Raw genomic sequence first — 22,149 nt, 5'->3', positions numbered from 1 at the left:
TACCAGGGTCCACGTGATGGAAGATGGAAGTCGCAGTGTTAGCTGGCGCTGTCTCCCTCAACCTGCATGGGCTCCTGCGCCGACCTCTCATTGGCTGCCAGTAGGTCTCTCACACGTCCCACAATGCTTTGCATCAGCTCAAATGTGCAGCAGGCCGACTTGAGAACCTAAGAGGTGGAGCAATGATAAACAGAAGCTCAACAACAACAACAACCTTAGTGAAGTTGCAGAATGTCTTTGATACTGATCGACAAATTGCCCTACATCGATGTAAATAAGCAGTGAATTGATGAGTGTTTTAGTAGTAGCCATGACAAAAGATATACTCAAGGAAGATTTGAACCTACGACCTTATGATCGCTGGACAGGTGTCTTATCCACTAGACCACCAAGCTCGCACCTGACAGCCAGTGCTGGTTCTAAAGTCATGTATCTTTGATGATATTGACCATTGATCTTGCTAATCAATAATCGTTCAGATGTAGCCATGGTGTTACTGAGAAAAGCACAAACACAAGGACCTCTAGATGACTAAGTGATATATTTTTTTTTTTTTTTTAATTTGACCCGTAAGCAAATGACATTCTAACTATCACTTCTCAATACCACACAAATCTATTGCTGCAATGTCACAGAGTCACATGTTCTTAATTAGATAAAGTTTTTCACATTGTAATGACCATTTTTCATTCTAATGCTATTAGTCATATCAACACTTATTTTCTACCAGATAATGACTTTCATTTGAAATTAAAATATTCAAAAGTTCAAATCATAACACTTTGAGTGTTTTCTGCTCTTGTCCTAATTCATGGATGGGCTTTCCATAAAGCAAGCGCAATACAATTCTGTTTAGATTTTATCAAGGTCTAGATGTGGTTGCAAGCATTTTGGATCACTGGATCGAAATGTGTAGGACTGAGATAAGCTTGACAAAAATGAGTGACTACCATTACACCTGGAATAAGATTACCCGAAGTCCAAGAGATGTACAATTTTCAGACTTACATGCATTTGCTGTGTTGGAGGCATGACTGGAAGCTGATGCCCCGCTACGCTCAAGCTGGTTTGCATTTTTGGTTTTCCTACTGCCAAAACAGTCAAGATATACATAATAAAAAGCCATTTTACTACTACTAATATTGTCACCTGTTTAAACATTGGGCTGTCGAAGATTTGGTATGTGGTTAAGATAGAAACATGTAAAATATTGACATAACTCCATGACCACATTATTCAGCTATGGAACATGCAAGGAACTACAATACCAGGAATTACAATATGAGGCATTAACTATTCACACATTCAAGGCACAATAGAAAACCACACTTGAGTGTATGTTCACGAAATAGAATGCAAAGATGCTGATACACATGAACACAATTTTGTAGACAGCTTCTTAGACTATCCACTAATCGCCACTACACAAATAATGAGATTTACAAGCAGGGGAATAAAAAATCAGACTGAAAAAGAAGAAGATACAATTCATAAGTATATATATCTTTGATACAGGCTAGTAAGTATGAGGAGTTCTAACACTGGCTTTGAACAGGATTCGGAAAATGAGACAGATCAATCAAAGCGGTCACTTACCAAGCGGGAACTAATAATTAGAGGGCCCACAATCTTCAAACTTTACTTTACAGTGGGTCCCTAATCTCCATCCTCCGATTAATTTTATCACTATAATGCTTATTTGTATGATCCGTTTCTAAAGTACAATGTACCCCCTTTTTATTGATCACTTATGTTGAAATTTTTTACTTTCATGTACACTGTGCATATATGTCAGTGATTTATGTGGAGATGGAGCAAAATAAGAATGAAATTGAACTTGAACCTGATCCTGATCCTTTGGTCTTGCTCTCCTTGATGAGGGAGTCAATCTTGAACTGGTAGTGGGCCATGGAGAGACCAAGACCGGTGTGCAGGTCAGTGAGGTAGCCCCTGTTGATGTGATCGATGCGGCTCCAGATGCAGGAGTCGTTGGAGGTGGGCGTGTCCCTCAGGAGGAGGAAGCGGAGGAAGTTGAGAGCAGCCATCACCCTGAGATAAAAAGAGATGTCATTAACTCGTCGAGGACGGACTGATTTCGCTACAACACACATTTCCCATAGACTCTTGCCTGAGTATACTCAAGGACTCGTCCTCAATGGGTTAAGATGTAAAGATGTCTGTTGAAATTTAGTTTCCATTACCCCCCCCCCCCCCCCCAAATCAGCATCATTTAGGGTAGGGTATGCTTGTTCCCTCTCTTTGAAAGCACCCCTTATCTAAGGAATGCCTAAACTTCTGAGCATCCCCTTCTATAATAAGTCTCCAAGTGAAAAGTCATATATGCTGCACTTTTTAATACAATTCTTCGGCTGGATTTCGTCATGCAAAAAGTACCTATTTATCAGAGACTTAGGGGAACACACATGCGGTCCCCCTGACTCCCTGGAAAAGGGGGGGGGGGGGGTGGCGCTGGGTTCCAGCATTTGTCATTATGATAACTAAGATATTTGAGCTATAATAATGAAGCATATTTAACCCTTACAGTGCTTTGTTCATTGATTTACATGCATGCTGGAGTGCTTCCTTTGCCAATTGGCACTACTGTCTGGAAACTTATACCCCGTTTATACTGTGAGTGGGTTTCAGAGCCTCCTCGAGGAGGTTAGAAACTTTGCTCAAAGAAACGGTGTCTTGTCTGTTTATACTGCTCAGGCTAGCTTCGCCCAAGCAGGCCCAACTGGCCCCGTTCCTAAGGTAACCCGCTTTCAAATTTCTTACCTAACGGCAAACGTGATTGAGCATAAAAGTGTGCAAGTTGTTCTGCATTTAAATGCATCGGTGACATTTGGTCACGATGGCCGACTTGTTTTACTTTAGTTGGTGATGACCTTCAGTGACAACTTCCGGGTCGGCAAAAAAGCAGCTTCTTGAACCCCCTAGCGTTTATACTGCAGCTTATTAAGGCTGCTATCACAGGCTCTGAAGCCATCCCCTGTAGGTGGTTTCAGAACCTGACCTGCTCACACCTGATTGGATCTTCTTTTCTGAATTCTGTCTGTCTGCCTGCTTGAAGCTGCTATAGGAGGCTTCAGAACCCCCTTTATGCTAAGTATAAATGGAGTTAACAAATGTCAAAGAAAAGAGATTACCTAATCCCCCTAATCTCTGTTGTGTCACACTGGCCTTCCTGTTGGACTGAGGCACATTGCTAAACATGAATGGGCTTGCTAACTAAACAACTAGGTCAAGTTTGGCGGGATTACTAGTTCTAATGAAAAAAAAAAAAGCTTGGCAAATTAAGCTCAATGCTAGGGCATATTGAGAGTAAGACAGATATTCATCTGGTCTATCCAAAGTGAAAGAACATTTTGCATGTCCACTGATTTCTTCAAGGGTTGATACCACCCTAATATCTAAACTTCAGTTTCTGTCATTCTCCAGTGTTTTACCAAAGATTAAAACAGTAGATGAAGCCATATCTTATCTGGAAATTGAAACAAAATGATATTGCTATCCATTTCTTAAATATCAGAACCATCCATTATTGGAAATCTAGTTGCCATAACTCTCCATTATTCAATGCCTATATAGGATATTGAAATAAAGTCAGAAATCTATATTGATATCGTAAACATGTGACAACTTCTTCATATCTCGCGATTTCTTTAAGGGTCAGTTACACTATTTATTGGCTCTGCAAGAGATTACATCCATGCCTGGTCTAAACAGGTAACTCTGGAAACCATTTTCATTTCCCTACAGGACTGTCCATTAATCACAATCATCCTCATGTAAGGGTGGGTCAAAGGGTCAAGGGGTCAAGTGGAGGCACACTCACTTGTCCGAGCTCTCAAGCAGGTCACTCTCAGGACCGTTGGGGAGAACAAAGATCAAAGGGTAGAGGTCAGCGAGTCTCTGACCAACAAACCAGTCGTTGTCATGGTGCTGTGATTGGGAAGAACAAAAATATTGATGGAAAATAAGAATATAAAGAGGGGGTAGGCTAGGTGCATAATTATCTAAAGAATGATCGGTTCAGTCAAAGACATTGTCAACATACAAAAAGGATGACATTTTGTTTAGTTTGTTTATCACAGATTAATTGGTGTCCACATTCTGGTAAAAAAAGACACAAAACAAAACAAAAAATGCTGAAAGGAACAAACCAAGATGGCATTACCAAAGAGTCATCCTTTTTGCATCTTGCAATGCAAATAGCAGAAATGACAATCAATTTCAAAGTCATACTTATGTCTGGCACTAAGGACAAATAGGAGCAACATCACCCGATCAACAAGCCATTAGTCAACTGCACAAATGTATTACTGGTACTTAATCTGGCATTCGGAGTAACACATGATGCAGAAGAGTTATCTCTCTGCTTTTCTTATAAAAGGTAATTAAAAAGAAAAAAAAAAGATGGAGTCAAAAGAGGCTTGAGCTTTCAATCCTAGCAGAGTCTTTGTCAGAGGTAAAATGACAAACAGGCAGGGAAAGCAATCACTTCTAAGGATTACACACAACAAGAACAGTCAGGGGAGGGCTAGGGACACAGAACAAAGAAAACAAAAGGGAGGGGTTGGAGGTCATAAGCAAGGAGCCCAAAAGGTAAAATGAGGGGAATTAGCAGGAGGTTTGACAGACAAAAGGCAGAAGAGGGTCAGTGATGATCCGGAGGACCAAGGGGGCAACCTTTGAAGGATGAGGATGAATAGGGAGGCAATGTCAAACAAGAAAGGAACAACAAAGGGATAAAGAAAAGAAAAGAGCAAAAAGGGGAGGGTTGAGTGAGCAGCTAGCCCTAACCTGGTGTACCAAGAAGAGGTAACAAAATGAAAGTGAGAGTCAACCAACAAATGCAAGTTACCAAACATATCAAAGTATATATAACAGAAAATTGAAGAAAAATCAGTTTTCAATCTACCTGCGAACTGTGGATGAAATAGTCTTTGACCTTTCCAATGACAAATCCGCATACGCCCGAATGGACGGTGTTCTTCAGAAGTATCCTAAGTAACCGATAGCGACCCTTCCAGTCAAACTTGTGGATATAGGCTGGGAACACTTTGAAAGCTGCTTGCCTCTGATGCAGATAAGAAAGAGTTCTACATTAAATTTCCTTCAAGCATTAACCCATAACATACCATAGTCACACTTACTCATCGCTGTTTTACAGTAGCACGAGGTATAGGAGTTCCACATTTGTGCAACGTGTCATGTCTACGTGTATTGATGGACGTGGATGATATTGTACAAATGACTGATTCCATGATTTATTCTATCCTCCCACCAGTCTCAAGTCTCAAAATAAATCTGTCACTGGAAGATTAGCACCTTAACACTGAAATCATCATGATGGACAATGATTCTATGCAAAACTACATATCCCCATTGATAATTCACATTTACAGATTTCAACCCGCTTGCAAGAGTCCTAACATGTGGGCATGTTTTAGCATGAGACAAACTTAAGCCATTGACTCGCAAAGACAGTTATTCCCTCTGAAGTCAATACAGTTATGCATGCTTCCATAAACAAATGATTGAATGGAAAAAAAGCCCTCTGCTATATTGATACTTTTTCTCAATCAATTTTACATAACATGCATATGTACCCGTGTTGTTTAAAATTTAGCTGATTATTGCTCAGTCAACAACGTTCCTTTTTACACTGATAGAGAGGATGCCATTCAGATAAGTAAGAAATATTGACACTCACAATAAGATTCAGAGGGCTCATCACCATGACAACAGACAACATCTGTGGGAGGTCCTCATAGAATGTGTTGCTAAGGAGACTGTGGTGCAGGGAGCCGTCCTCAATGCTTTCCACTAACAGTGATAATAATCTCTGCATGTTAGGACAATCAGTGCAAAAAGAGAAAAAAGAGAGAAAGACAAGAAAAAAACAACAAAGATATCATTAACTCATCTAAAGACACACATAACTTGGAATGAGGTCGACCATTTAGTGAATATAACTATCTACTGAATATGATATCTTCTTTATTGGCAACACAGAGGATGATCTTGAGAACCAACTCAAGGGACATTAGAGTCACATGACAGTGGTTGGCTTAATAAAGCTACATTCAAGTGCTCATGTTTAACTTATCCTTTGTCTGCTCTTCAACAGATATTTACTGCTTAATATGACTGTTTTCAAAGAAAAACAGCTAACTTGATAACTAAAGATATGATGCAACTATTTGTAAATCATGTTGTTATTCAAAACAGGGTCTCATCAAATCACAATCTACAGTTGATATCCAACTCGGGAGAAAAGATGTCTCATTATTAGTATGGACAAATTTATCCTGAATCTGTAGCATCACTGATTGACATATTCTAGTTATTTGATCTCATATTATACAAATAAAAAATGTTTATGAGTGCCATGGACAGAATATTCCATGAGGTGAAAGATGACGAGGCACAGTGGAGTTGAATGGAGCAATAATTTAATCTTTCACTGCATGAACAATTCTGTCCATTGCACGAATGAAAACATTTATTATTTGTTTCATATAACATCTAAGAACAGATCCTTGTCACATGATTGTTATGAATTTAGAAAGTAAAAAAATGTGTGAGATCTGAGATCGAGAGAGTGCTCACTGAGCGCTATACACTAGCATGCTGTCACACACTGCAAATGCAAGTGTTTTACATACATAGCGTGCTGCGCTCCAAGCGTGCATGCAATGGAGAAAATCGCATGTATCCAAGATTGCACCGTAAATGGAGCCACAATTGCACGGATGATGACGTAATGGTGAAATGGGACAAATGATCAATGTCAAACAAGCAATGAATGTTAAGGATCTATTGAGGTGTTATTCAATGAACTATGAGCACATCTGGAAGACCAGCAAATCTCCAGGATGCAAAAGCCACGGTAAATGCTATTTAATATTTTTATTCTAATGAGAGATTGAGAGCAAGAGATAATAGTCTTTGAAAAGAGAAGATATGAGTCTTCCTACTCACTAGACCCTTGTAAACAGCCTCCTCTTGAGATTTTCTCAGTAGAGCAGTGATGAAGACACTCATGACCTCCAGGAGGTAGTCAGACCTAATGAAGATTTTTAAAAAAAATGTCATCACTGTGTACATGCTGGTGTCTTCAGACTTGTGGCTTTTTACAAGATAGTAAAATCAAACACAACTAAATGAGATGCACATGGAAGCATTTAGCATCATCCTAGCAAATTTAAAAAGAAAGGGGGCGAAATGAGATGAGAGAGAGAAAAAAAAGAGGACATGGTGCATTGTATGAGTAGTCTGTATCTCCATCTCCAAAGTCCCCCTGGTACCAACTGGTGTACACTGGAAAACCAAAGGGTATCTCATCTCCATTAGCTACGGAGTATTGGTATTCTTAAAATACATCCTCTTCCTGTGTTTTCAGTTGTTGTTTTTTCTTTTGTTGCTGTGCTGTCTTTTTTATAGCTGGGTCTGCATCATTACACACATGAATCTTGCACACAAACATTCACAAGCATCATACCAAAATAATCATACTTTAAGTGTTGAATTATCCCAGGTTGTTGCATTTTGACAGAAGTACATGGGGCACTTGTTGCTGCTTTTGTCGTATGACCTTGCAACTCTGACCTTAAATCAATAACTTGCCACTTTTGCTTTAAAAAGAATGCAACCTTTGACCTTAAGATCTACTATCTCATCAGGTCATCTTTGACTAACCATATACATATCAAATTATATGCAGATGAATTCTTGTGACAAGAAATTCCCACACACCAGCTGATAGATGGTCGAATACACAGACAGAAGAAAAGAAAGAAAGGAAAGATTGATACCTTCAAAACCATTTTAAATGGCAGAGACATTAACCCATTCCATACTGAATTCTTTCATCCCTATTGACTTAATACACAGGTAACCAGGTTCCCGTTATGCATCATACACTGAGAAACCAGTGCGGGAGTGATATAAGCAATGTGCACCAACCTGTATATTGATGGCAGACGATCACTTTGTAATTCCTCAGCCATGACTAGATACAAGAAACAGCCAATCCCCATGGGGGGCATTCCTCCTATATCCCCTGGACCCCGGTCTTCTTCCCCCAGCTCGTCCTCCTCTGGAGAAGGGGTGACGGGAAGCTTGAACTCGTTGCCATAGTGGAGGAGGCGGGTGAAGCTGAACCGCATCCTGGCCAGGTAGGTCTGTTTTTCAAAGTGACAGTGATGCAGGTCGTGAAGAGATGCATGTGATCAGAAAAACTAAGTTGATATCTAATAAAACATTTAGTCAAACGAATGCCAGTGAGTTATCAGTTTTGATAATCCCTCCCCCCCCCCCCATAAGGGGAACCTTCAGAGGAAAGATTTTTGTAATTTTTTCTGTTTACTTTGAAAGTGTCGCAACGACTAGTCTGTTTATTGATTTGAAACAAACAAATGAAATAAAGAAATAAAATGATATCCAAAACACACTACAAATCAGCCAATACTCCTTACTATATTAGTTCATAAAACATCCCTTAATCTGCATATCATAATTTCCTAAAATTGTGCACATTTGTACAAAAACATTGTGCTTCTGCTGGATATACATGCAGGTCATAACATCAATATCACGCAAAGAAATCAACTGGATGAGAAATGAGACAAGGGAAAATTGGTTACTTTGTGCACACAGTAAGCAAGAAAGCTTGTGGTGGACATCTTAGTTGTATTATCTTTCAGCTACTTTGACAGAAATAAAGGAAGTCCTCATGGGTGAAGTATTTAAATTCAAATGGTCATATTCCTTGCAGCACTTGCAAAATTCTGCTGCGCAAACATTCTCCATGATCTGTTGCTCATGTCACATCGCTCATGTCATTCAATTTCAATATTTGTCTTCTAAGGAAATAGTCCCCTGCAAACACAAGAATCACAGAGCATTGCATAATATAGTGCCTTACCAGAGCTTGCTCTGCACAAAGCCTGAAGTCAGACTTATGCCTGGGTGCATTCGAGTCCTCCTCCATCTCGGTCCACACCAGGTCCGTTCTGGCCAGAGGGTAGTCCAAGATCCTCAGCACACTGGGGATTTTAGAGAAGATGACAGGATTTTGGTTGGTCAAAAGCTGTGTTTCATGAGACTGAGTATGAAAGAATATTCCATCGTTCGTATTCAACTCTGTCTTGAAATAAAGTTTGCTGAAGTCAGGGCTTAAGAATTAATCCACTTTATTCATGTTTAAAAAAGCACCTCCCCCTGCCCCCCCCCCCCTTTACACACAAATACATAAAAGACAGGTTATCATTTGCAAATCTCTTTCTTAATGATAATAATGATAATAAACATCATTTATAAAGCGCTTTATATTACTCAAGTTTCTAGGCGCTAAGCGTCTCGTGATTAAGAAAAATAACATTAGAAAGGAGAAATTCAATCATGAAGTAAATGGAAAGATGAAACAAGATACATAGTACATACTACGCACATTGTAAATTATAACTTAAAGGACAAGTTCACCTTCATAAACATAAGGATTGAGAAAATGCAACAATATTAGTAGAACACATCAGTGAAAGTTTGAGGAAAATTGGACAATCGATGCAAAAGTTATGAATTTTTTAAATTTTTGTGTTGGAACCGCTGGGTGAGGAGACTACTACAGCTTGTGAGTCATATGCGTACAACAGTATAAAGAAAATGTAAAAGAAATTTCAACATATTTTCACTTTTTTTCGCATAATAAAAGAGCACTTGACTTGCCTCTTTCTAAAGGCAGGGGGAATAATATTACCCATAACATTTGTCGGTAACGAGTCAGGGGAGTGTGTCCTTTTTTCAAAAGATGGAATTTTGTGAAATTCTCTTTATATTTTCCTTATATTGTTGTACGCATGTGACATCTAAGTTATTCATACACTGCAGTAGTCTTCTCATCCAGCGGGTACTGCACAAAAACTTCAAAAATTCATAACTTTTGCATCGATAGTCCAATTTTCCTCAAACTTTCACTGATGTGTTCTACTAATATTGTTGCATTTTCTCAATCCTTCTGTTTATGAAGGTGAACTTGTCCTTTAAGGAACGAATATAACAGAAAGTAGTGATCACAGCTCCTTGCACTGATATTTCTCATGGAACTTAACAAATTTTGAACAAGAAGACATCATTCAACTCAGTGCTCTCTGCACATACTCTTTCCCTCTAAAGAGAGATCGCTGATGGTATACTTACAGCTTTGTTATTTCCACTTTGCAGTTTTCCATCTCAGTTTTCTCCTGTGAAAAATCAGAAAATGTGGGAAATAAAAAAATCCTCAAAATCATTGATCTGCCTTAGAAGAGAGGTCACAGAGAGAATGCAATGTGCTTGATATTTGTAGCAATCACACTTTGTACAGTACTTTGCACATTACAACAAAATGTTGATAATCAAAGGAAAAATAATTGTCACTAAAGAGGATGCAAGAACCACTTTGCCATATGTGAGTGTACATTAACCTGGCAAATAAATTTCTCAACGTGTAAGTTAACTCAATACCTATCGTATACGGAACTGAAGTGATGTCACAGTGTTTTGTTATAGCTTGGGTTGGAACCAGGTGTGCCCATGAACACTTGGGCAAGATGAGGTTGTTAAGAAATGGTTTCCATGGCGATGATTGGCTATGATGTCACACTTTGATACTCTATTAAGAACAGGTGGGTCTCCTACAAAGAATAGATTGCAGAATATCATAGGGAATCAATGTTTAAAGGGTGTGTACAGTTCTGGTCGAGGTGAGGATTTAGCTTTTAATGTTTTGCGAGATATTCAGAAACCACTCTATGAGATGTCAAAGAGCATGCAATTCTAAGGGGTATCAAAAGTTTATTTGATGAAAATTGGTTTTGAAATGGCTGAGATATCCAAAAACAAGGTGAAACAAAGAGATCCTAATAAAGTTGTGGCCTGTCGCCTTTTATTATTGTCACTTTTTTTGATATCTCAGCCATTTGAAAACCAATTTTCATCAAATAAACTTTGAATCCTTCTTAAAATTACATGCTCTTTCATATTTCATAAGAGGTTTCTCGTTATTTCACTTAAGAATGTTCAAAACATGAGTCCCCACCTCAACCAGTACTGTACAGTCCCTTCAATGTTTCCACATCATTGCAGCGGACATACAAGCACAGTGAAACTCACGAGTGTAGTAAGCTTCCTGACTTTGCCATACAACATCTGCTCCACCTCAAAGACAAACGGTGCCAGAAAATCCAGCACAGCCATTGTGCTGGTGCCGAGCCTCAAGATTGCCGGTTCTTCCAGCAGAAGGCGTCTCTGGTTTTCATCCATTCCTAGACTTGATGGAAACTTTGAAAGACAATCATACAGACATGCAAGATTTTATCAATCATTCTTAAGACCTACAAGCTCTGACTTAGACAGGGAAATCCATCTGTGTGGAGGAGTTTTTTATAATTTTTTTATGGCTCTCTTTGTATACAAGGGGATTCTGTGAAGCCAGACAGCACATGTAGTCCCCGTGGAACATATCCCAGTTGACAAGATATAGACTGATCTTTTGGTCAAACCCTTACTGTGCTTTGTTTGCCCATTAACAAACACACTGGAGAGCTTTCTCTGCCAATGGGTACAGCTGATTGGAAACTAATTGTCAGTGAATATAGACCACCTAATCCCCCTTAATCCTATTGTGTCACCATGCCATGGTCTTCCCCTTGGACTGAGGCACACTGCTATGCCTGAGTGGGCTTGCTAATCCACAACCAGACCACATTTGGGCGCATTACTGAATGCTGACAATAGAAGCTTGGCATGTTAACCAGTTCCATACTGAATTCTGAAATCCCTCCATTTTAACTACACAGATCACCAGGCTCCCACAGCGAACATGTTAACAACGTGCCTGGCACATCATGGATTGATGTTGAAATTCAACAAAAATGTATACAGAATCTAGGGACTAAGAGGGCAAGACTATCAAATTCTTTGATACAGTTTAGTATTTTAGAGTTACAGGTTCAATATTTTGGAGAATCTTTAGAATAGGTTCAATGCCTTTTTCATATCAGTTTTGATAAGTGCCAGACCTCAAGCCATCAGTGTTATGATTACAGATATCTATATCTATCAAATATAAATAATAAAGTCACAACAGAGGAATGCAGGGAATGCATTAATAGCCAATCTTGATTTAATGAATAATCCGAATTTTCGAGGATCCTTCCTCTTCTTCAGGGATGACAGTGCGAATATTCACAATGATTATTAAGAGTGAGGTGTTATTACCCTGCTAGCGCGCGTAATATGTGTAACCAAAACAAAAAAATAATAGATAATAACAACAAATGCATGTTGTGCGCTTATGAGTGTCATACTCTATGTCATAATAGATAAGACGTCACACTAGGATTGCGCGCGCTGCACAAAAAGATCATGAGACAATAATAGCAATAATAGAAACGTCATAAAGGCAATGAAGTTAACATGATACAATGAAGGTGCCAATGGATTTTCACAGTGATATGTCAATATCCCACCAGCGCTAGCAGGGTAGTAACACCTCACTCTTAATAATCATTGTGAATATTCGCACTGTCATCCCTGAAGAAGAGGAAGGATCCTCGAAAATTCGGATTATTCATTAAATCAAGATTGGCTATTAATGCATTCCCTGCATTCCTCTGTTATGACTTTATTATTGCTATTTCTAGTACTGCCAATACGCGGAACAACTACAATATAATATTTTGAATTTAACACAGGGCAAGATCTTAGAAAAAAGAACAAGTTGATTAACATTTCAAACCACTTAACAGAAATGCAATTAACCAAGATCAGAAATGTCTTTACAAAAAGAACCTTCACCAGAAATCTATGCAAATTAATTGGATCAGACAAAGCTACGGAATGACAACTGCCATCAAACTACACAGATATAACAATTTTCCCCCAAGAAAAAAAATAAAAGAAACTCTTTAAGCTAAATGTTAATTCTTTTAAAAATTTTAAGTTAAAATTACATAGTTATACTTTTGATTACCTTGATTGTCTGGATGTGTGTATGCAGCAATACAAATGTCTGGTTGAGATGGTAACTTTTTGTCAGGCCAAATCGCATCAACACTAATCGAGATGGGAGGACAGAACACAAATCAGTTTAATAAATTCAAATCTATATAGAGAGCACTTATATTCTCACAAGAGAAAGAGAAGAAAACATATCTGATATGAAATTGCGGGGACAAAGAGAAACAAAGGGACTACAGAGGAATTACAAGGTTATTATGTGTAATTCCGCACTGGCAAGTATAATAATTTTTTCTCATTTCTTCCCACTAGAAAGGTAAATATGTCTAATAATTGATCTGAGAAGTAGTTTAGTTTGCAGTTTTAGTGGAGGTACATCAAAAGAACTCTTACGTTAACATTTATATCAACATCCTGCTATATGTACGATTCATTTTGATATTTTCATACAAACTGAATCAGTCTTTAAACCTAAGCTCTGTCAACTTTTTCCCAAAATACTAAACACATATGATTTATTCCTATCTACTATAGATTGTAACTGGTAGAAAAATCACTTGTTAGGTAGGTGAAAACAGCAACTTTAGGTGACAAGTATTAAACTTGTTATGAGATTGTACATTCTACACTTCAAAAGATCATAATAACAAATGTCTCTTGGAGTAAGTGAGAGGGTTTTGCTAGACACCACAGGAAGAATAGTGTGTTGTAAATTTGAATTTTTTTGGTGAGTAGATCTACTGCACGAAATAAGAAATTTTGACTAACCTGTTGTAATGGGCTTTAGGAGGGTGCGGTAAGAGGTGTCATCTAAGAATCGGTCAAGTTGCTCAAGGAATCCAAGAATCATTTCTTTAGGCTTCCCAACCTATTTAGATTTGAAAGAAAGAGGGTGTACAAACATATATATATTGTTAAGACAGTACAACTGTACATGAAAATCATTGCCCATCGGTTGCATTAAGTTGTTGCATTAAGTTTCAAGTAAGCACAAATATACATACAGCCTTGTGCATATGATTGCATTTTGATCAATGTAAACAGAAAATATGATATCAGGTATACAAAGTTAAATCAAAGGAGATGAACTGTGCAAAATATCTTATGACACTTGATGTGTGGAAGAGTTATGGAAATGCCTCATAACATGGTTTGTCTGTTTTCCTCTCAGTTGCTCTGTTTAGTTTCCTAATCTCTGTTGCTGTTCAGATTTAACTTTAGGCTTTTTTGTTACTGTTTTTCACAACGTGAACAAAGGAAAGAAGTTTCATAAGGCAGTAAAAACATACACGCATGCTGAAAATTGCTAATTTCCCCAAGAAAGAAGCCTTTTGTTTACCTTATCAGCTTTCAGCTACGCAGCGCCTCGCCTGGCCCGAGCAGAGCACACGCTTTAGAGCAAACCTCAAATACATACAGCTTGAACTCCCAAGTTCACTGACCCTATCTGCCAAAAGATTAAAAATCTGTCAAAAATCCATAAAGATTCCTGGATTACTACCAAAATTAAATCATCTGTTCCTTGTGTCATCATAAATTTTTCCTGGAAGTTTCATTCAAATACATTCATAACTTTGGGAGTTAGTTTGCAAACAAACAGACAAACAAACAAACAAACAAACAAACAAACAAACCTACACCAATGAAAACATAACCTTCTTCCTTGGAGGAGGTAATAACACAACCCTAAAATCTCAGTCATAGCTACTGACAGATCCTGGGGATGTGCTTTAACCCTATTTTAACTGGGCTATTTGAGACCAAGTTTTTACTGGGGGGGGGGGGGGTCAAGTTGACCCCACTTCAGATCTCAGCCGCCGATCGCGCGATCGCCGCAAAATATTGCATGAACATAGAGTCGGATGTAAACTACAAGATTACACGGTCATACAATAGAAAAACTTTGATTTTATGTTTTTGATAAATTAATTATGCAAATTTATGTATGAAATCATATTTTCACCTATAACTCCATCAAAAAGAATGAAGGATTGCTAAATATTTGTGTCAGAGTTCCTCAAGACACATCAAACAATTTTCTTGAAAAAAGTAGTGCAATGAAAATCAGTTTCTTTTGTTTTTTATTGTTTTGTTAATTTCTTATGTGTTTTACTGTTTTTTCGACCTTTTGTTTTCTATTGTTTTTTGCAAAAATTTGTTGTAGGCACTTTTTTAAGCTGACCTACATTAGAATTGCTTAATTTCAATGTTCACAAGTTGAAATAATCTAATTTATATCAATTAAACAAAAAAAAAACACAATTTGCATTGGATTTGCACACGAAATCATGAATTTGAGCTGTTTTCGGGTTGACATGCACATGCAAAACATTGCGTAACTTCAGAATGGTATACCCGAACATCGCAAATTTGGTCTCAAAATATGCAGGAAACTTTAACAAAAAAAGTCATGAAATGACACGGCAAAATCTTTGTGTGTTGCGGAATCATGGCGCGAAATGTCGAGGGGGGGGGTCAATTTGACCCCCCCCCCCCAGTTAAAATAGGGTTAAGGGGCTGCAGGTTATTACAAAAACATGCGTGACCCACTACACAACAATAGGATCCAGAAATCAGGGGAGGTCGACTTTCTGAAAATGAAATGACATTATTTCCTTACTCTTCCACTTTAATTTCATATGTATCACAACTCTTAAAAGTACTTGGTTGCGGAGATATCAATGATTTTATGAAGCGGTATGTAAAATCAGTATTTCAAGAAAACCACCTTCAAAGTTTTCCTTTCGAAGCAATCGTGATCAAGGGGAGGTATGACAGTTTTCAACGCTTGACAATAGAAGTATGTTCTTAGCAACCTCCGCGATGTTCATTCAAGCTTAGCGCCAGCGGTCTATGGACGACCAATCAGCAACCAGGATGCCACGCACTTACAAACTAGATTACTCCCTCGTTGCTAGGGGTGGAGTCTGTCTGTGGTGCAAAATCCAAATCTTTGGACACGTTTCTGTTCCATTGAAAGTCAGAAAATCACGGCTCAGAAAAATACTAGTTTATTGCCTTTCCTTTGATCATTTAGCTTCAAAATTTCAGCAGATGACTGACGAAACATGAGACTTAAAAATTATATCAAAAACAGAAATTTGATGGCTTTGACTGACTTTGATGATCTGACTTCGATCTCAATTTTAGCGGCTTTGCCGCCAGTGACTTTTGGATCCTTTTGTAGTGGCAGGTCACATATTTTTCCACTTGCCCTCATAGGCACATAGGCTGCATACTTTCCCCAATCAAGTGCCCATTTTACTTAACTCACCCTACTGTGAGTTTTACTTGCCCTAGGCAACACAACTGCATAATGTGAATTCTTTCTTTTGATCCCTTCATTCTCATATGCTCACCTCTGCCAAGACATTCAGAATATCGGCACAGTCTTTGAACATCTCGTTGTTCTCCTCAGCATTGCTGATGTGTGGCGTCACAATGGGAAAGATGTCCCACGCAATCGACTCTACCATTGGCTGAGGATCAAAGCAAAAACCATTCATTTAATTTGTTATTGAGTCTGACAATAGATTGCCAGGACTTCGCCACAGTCATACAAAAAAATTTGAATTGTTATGCCATGGTATTATAGTAGAAAGTACATTGGCTTTGCAAACTAACCTTGATCAACCTCACATCCACTTAGTGTAATGAAAGAAAACATGCTTTAACTTGAATTAGCACAATACATCATGTTAGTGATGACTCTTTTATGAAGAGGCTACATAACGTATAACCCTACACAACATTTCAAGAAATAACTAAAAAAAAAGAAAACCCAGCAAATAAATAAAAATGAAATATTCCACACAAAAATCATCCACAAATGTCACTTGACTATCATTTTATAAACTTGCTTTTGAATATTACCTCTCCGGTTGAAATGGGGACCATAGGCCATAGAAGTCTACATTGACATGTAGGATCCCACACAAAGTTAAAACTCACTATTCCTGTAGGATGTTTTTCCCTACAGCCCCACTTTATATCCTCTTCACCTTGTATTTGTCTGTTTTGAGTATGTCCAGGACTTCCTTTGTGCCCTCCTTGTCCACCAGCTCCCTGAGAGTACCTAGGAACAGCTCCGGTTGCCATGACGACTTATCCTTCAGCTGCATCAATAATGCAAAATTTGAAGAGTGCAGATAATTGTATTTTGCCACATGAATGGTGCTATGGATTAAAATGCACGTCACAAACTCATGTGTAACTGCAGTGAAACAAGTGTGGCAATTTTAGTCAGTGGATAGGGCAAGACTAGGTGACATGGATATCTAAACTTTCAATCTGGGCCCACTTTTAACACACTACTAGCCACCTTGAGCTTGCAACCTAATATCCAAGCTCTAGAGTTTGCTTGCTGTAGCTAGAAGAAGAAGAAGAAATAGGATATGCTACGGTCAAAAGCTAGAGCACACAAAAATCTATTCACTTGCACAACTTTTCTCTAACAAATATCTATTGGCTTACAGCATAAGATAAAGACAGATAACCCCAAAGGGCAAAATATTTGTTGACTAATGTGAGGTTGTAAGTAGGAGAAGTTGGGCTGTTAGGAGCTTTCACTAGCCATGATGTCCTACAAAAAGTGTTAAGTATTATTTTGCTCACGGGACTACATCACAATGTACCATCATGATATGCCATGATTCATACATACAAATTGCAATGCAAATGAAGCTGTCTTTCATTATTTGACAAACATCTTTCCTTTCTCTTCAGGATCATTCACCCATAACAGCATGATATCTTACCGAGTAGAAATGAATCAGTAACCTGATACCTATATTGAATAAGAATTTTCTATGTCCAATTTCACACTGAATAAACTTGACCATAAACGAGGTCATTGCAATGTCAATGACGTGTATGTAAGTACAACAACCATGACCATGTAAAGCAAGTTACCCAATGTTCGACATCCTAAATTGCGGAAGCAAAATAGCGTGCATGATCCAAACGCTTGTGCTGCAATCATCGTTAGAACGCCTGTACTACTGTTTGGCACCGGGTGTCCATGGTTCGACATTCGCGACATACCGCGCCGTGCGCTCGCCCTGCCTATGTGAATGTATTAGCACGCGTGCCACGGGCGGGCGAAACTGTATACATAGTACATCGCACTACGAGAGGGCGGTACTCCATGTACTCCACGCTGTGCGAGAGATTCAACGCATACACAACACGTTGCGACGGAACCATGGTGATACCGCAAATTCTGGCACGGGTGGCATGCAAAATATAAATATCGCGTAAACGCTCAAGTTATCTCAGAAACGGCTGCCATCATGGCTGTAGCCGTTTGTACAAACTGTACAGATTCAATGCAGATAAACGGACTAGTAACTTCGTAACTTGGAATGAAACGAGTCTATGTGTGTTGCTATGCAACTTTACTTACCCATTATGTTACATTACCTGTTGAACTGCTAATGCCTTAATGACCCGGGAGGGTCGCGACAATGATTTCGGGGGTCTGGCGACGAGGCCCACTGTGACTGTTGTGCTCTTCGGAACACGAGTGGAGGTAGTTGCATAGTTTGAATTTCGCACTTGATATGTGCCATTTTTTATTCATGAATTTCAGTAAATCTTTATTTGTAAGAGTGGTCTATTCATGGAACCCTACCCTGTCGAATCAAGGACACAAGGTCCACTTGCTTTATGCCTTTACAACAGACTCACAACAGACACTGTCTAACAACTCTGCTAGATAGTACAACTACAAGTCATTGTTAAGCTGTTGTTGTTTTGGTTTCCATCGCGTGTATCGCTCAGGAGTAAGTATTTAGCCAGGAGTGAGTATTTACAAGTGCGTGTGATTACTAATACGAGTCTATCTAGTCGCAGTCACTTTTCACAAATTTACAGCAGGGTTGCCAACTACCACACAATCAATGTGAGCTGAGACTGACACATATGACACTATCCGTGCTTACACGATAACGAACGTATGGGACTGACAAAGCGTGATCCACTGACACACACTGCACTTTTAAGATAGGACACCAGAGCTAATTCCCAGATCATATGATTCACCAAATTAGCTACGTGGATTGTAGACTCTTAAAAATACACAGTGATTGCCTAATTGACATTACACATGATAGGGCAAAGATTATTTTCGTTAACAACTCACATAACTCTCGGCAAGCTCCATGACGAGTTCTGTGGTTCAAAGGTATGCAGCGCCATCTACTGACTGAAGTAGTCAGTTGGCGTCTGCTCCTCGAATTTTTATAGTGGTTCCGTGCAGCGCTGAGGTCCATGGTGTAAAGGAGGGGCTTCCATGAAAAAGTAATCTATCAATGACGTACTGCTGGCTAAAGAGGCGTATGCTCAGGGAAGGCTCCTCGAAAGCAAATTTCCTTTTAAAGGGACTGTCCACTTCTGGTTGAGGCGAGGATTTGGCTTTTAACGTTTTGCGAGATATTCAGAAACCACTTTATGAGATGTCACAGAGCATGCATTTTTAAAGGGTATCAGAAGTTTATTTGATGAAAATCGGTTTTTAAATGGCTGAGATATCCAAAAACAAGGTAAAACAAAGAGATCCTAATAAAAGGCGTGGCCTGTCGCCTTTTATTATTATCATTTTTTGGCTACTTCAGCCATTTGAAAACCATTTTTTTTCAATCAAATAAACGTTGAATCCTTTTTAAAATGCTTGATATTTCATAAGAGGTTTCTCATTATCTCACGTCTTAGAAATGTTATAAACCTGAATCCCCACCTCAACCAGTACTGTACAATCCCTTTAACGCTGTGATTCTCCGGAGGGCATTTCGGGAAGTTCGAAATATGGTGGTTAGAGATAGTGATAGAGCCTAGGGTAACCACTATGATACCGTATTAAGGTTAGCCTAAATCAGGTAATTGAAGAGCTTAGCTATCAAAAGTAGATGTTGAGATTCCATTACGGAAGCAAAACCGAAAATTACTCTTCTCAAAGGATCTGAACGCAAAACAAAATTGATAGATTTAGTACAAGTATGCATGCTTAGAACAACTTGTTATTTAATGGATCGCCGTTGATCATTTGTTCTTCTTTGATTTAGTGACCATAAACCTATTTCATGACACAAATGCTATGAAACGTTTATGTTAGCCATGTTATGTGAAGCAATGGAGAAAATAAAATGTTTTCTTTTGATAAGATTTTTCTTTTTCAAAATGCTCAGGCCCGAGGCCTGAGAGTTTCCCGACACCTCCTGCCTCAACCCCAAACAAACGAACAAACAAACAAATAAACAAATAAATAAATAATACTGAGCAAAAAGTCATAATAAATAAATGAATAACAACATTAGATAAAGAAACAAACAAACAGACAAACAACAACAGAAAGAAAAACCACTGGTGGTCTATCTCCATAGGATGAAATCATGCCCTTGTTAGGCCAAATGTTATTTTGACATTAGACTCGTGCTATATCTTTACATGAAGACAAACGAGGTTTAAACTTTTTATTTTGCAATAGAAGCACAGTATTTCAATTCAATGCCGAATTGCTAACCCCCGAAACAAATAATTTATTTTCCGTCGTAAATATCATTTCTAAAGCCGCATAAGTTAATCCAACCTCTTACTTCCGCCAGCAATCTATCAACATATTAACACTCACTCAAAAGATGCATTAAAGTTTCAACATACACACTACAAAACGAATATTGTACTCTTTCAATCAACCCAATTTTATTCAACATCTTATTTGTAAGTAAAATTTTATTAACTATTTTGAACTGGAATTAGCATCTCTTATACGGGGCCAACGAAAATAATTGCCATTTCTTTTCCTCGAGGTGTATTGATTGCTGCCATTTAAAAAAATCCTTTACATTGATATACATAGGTCCTACCCTATTCCTCAATAAAACATAAAATGAATATGCGAACATCGCTTTTATAATGCATTGTTTAATAACCAAATTTAAAATTTCCGGTATCATGGTTGACAAAACTTTTCCATCACATACCTCTAATTCAACCTGCTTTCTTTTCTGCTTGACTTGTTCCAACAAAATCTTAAAAAATCACACCCACATCGTATTTCCTCTTAAAAGCAATAAATGAACCTATAAGCGTTTCCTCTTTTATCTAACAAATCATAAAAAAATGAATTAATTTTTGTACCATGGCATTCTTTTCAAAAGCGATACATTCCCTACAGTTATCTTATTGTATTCCACGAGGGTTGACACTGGAATTGATTAGAAACAGAAAGTAAATCTCCGTAAGCTGTGAATACTTCCTTCCAATAAGGATTAGATGTATATAAGGCTTGTTCAAATAGGAAATCATTTTCGAGGCTCATGTTGATTGATGAATCTGAGGTAGAAATAAGCTCAATAATTTTTCTGACAGTCTGTGAATAGCAGCAGGAATCGTCTAATAATAATTTTCATTGCAGTAAAACTTGTGCATATATGAATTACAATATTTATCACTTTTCACTCATCCTTGTTCATAATAGGTCCTATGTGTGAGGCATTTGAATTGTATTTCTTTTATCAGACTTCCTGTCTCAAATAAAACTATAAAGCATGCTCACCCCAAAATTACCTTTAGGACTCGGTAAAGACAAAAACAAATAACAACAGTGACTTGATTAACTACAACTCTACCGAGCAACGTTAAAGAAAATTTACGCCAAGAGTTTATTTGTTTCCTATAACTACTTCTATTTTTTCATAATAAATACAGTTTTCTCTAAATCAACGAAAAAATTATAAACCTCTTTCATACACCCACTGAAGATTTGCAAATTACGAGATTTGCAAATTACCTAGCAAAGTTAAAAGGAGGAGGAGGAAGAGGAGGAGGAAGAGAACTATAGGAAGAAGGAGAAGAAGAAGAAGAAGCCATGAAGAAGAAGAAGAAGAAGAAGAAGAAGAAGAAGAAGAAGAAGAAGAAGAAGAAGAAGAAGAAGACTAAATATCTTGCATACTACCCGGTATACATGGCATGCGCTGTGGTGGATGGTATGTATTAGATAGCGATATTTTTCTGTTTCTTGAATGATATTGCTCCGAGGGCTTTGGACCAGTTTAATGCTTTGATGCAAACTGACGCAGGTGGAATCTTTGTCAAATTGGTGCAAAAGATCAGGCTTTCTATAAGTCATGGCTTATTATGGTT

The 22,149-nt window shown here is 38.2% G+C and overlaps 1 protein-coding gene across 1 annotated transcript; it reads right to left on the bottom strand.

Moving 5' to 3' along the window:
- Window positions 1–38: 38 nt before the first annotated feature.
- Window positions 39–19,171, bottom strand: LOC139741258 (glomulin-like). The gene is made up of 16 exons (XM_071651854.1): window positions 19,151–19,171; window positions 17,010–17,123; window positions 16,368–16,487; window positions 13,777–13,876; window positions 13,022–13,104; window positions 11,161–11,328; window positions 10,207–10,250; window positions 8,936–9,056; window positions 7,975–8,192; window positions 6,991–7,075; window positions 5,720–5,851; window positions 4,925–5,083; window positions 3,839–3,945; window positions 1,844–2,049; window positions 1,009–1,085; window positions 39–167 (listed from the first exon to the last, which is right to left on the bottom strand). The coding sequence occupies exons 1-16, from the start codon at window positions 19,169–19,171 to the stop codon at window positions 39–41; spliced, it is 1,884 nt and encodes a 627-aa protein (XP_071507955.1).
- Between the last annotated feature and the right edge of the window lie 2,978 nt (window positions 19,172–22,149).

This window comes from Diadema antillarum, unplaced genomic scaffold (assembly GCF_040938485.1).
Source record: "Diadema antillarum isolate AM-2024a unplaced genomic scaffold, OU_Dant_1.0 seq00000912_RagTag, whole genome shotgun sequence".
In the NCBI taxonomy this organism is placed as follows: Eukaryota; Metazoa; Echinodermata; class Echinoidea; order Diadematoida; family Diadematidae; genus Diadema; species Diadema antillarum.
This window is presented reverse-complemented; position numbering and strand designations above follow the sequence as displayed.

Coding starts and splice junctions, on each gene's coding strand:
- LOC139741258 (XM_071651854.1), bottom strand. CDS start 19,171: ATGGAGCTTGCCGAGAGTTAT. Junction 7,076..7,974: donor CGTCTGCCATCAATATACAG/GTTGGTGCACAT, acceptor AATCTTCATTAG/GTCTGACTACCTCCTGGAGG. Junction 168..1,008: donor CTCCAACACAGCAAATGCAT/GTAAGTCTGAAA, acceptor TCCACCTCTTAG/GTTCTCAAGTCGGCCTGCTG.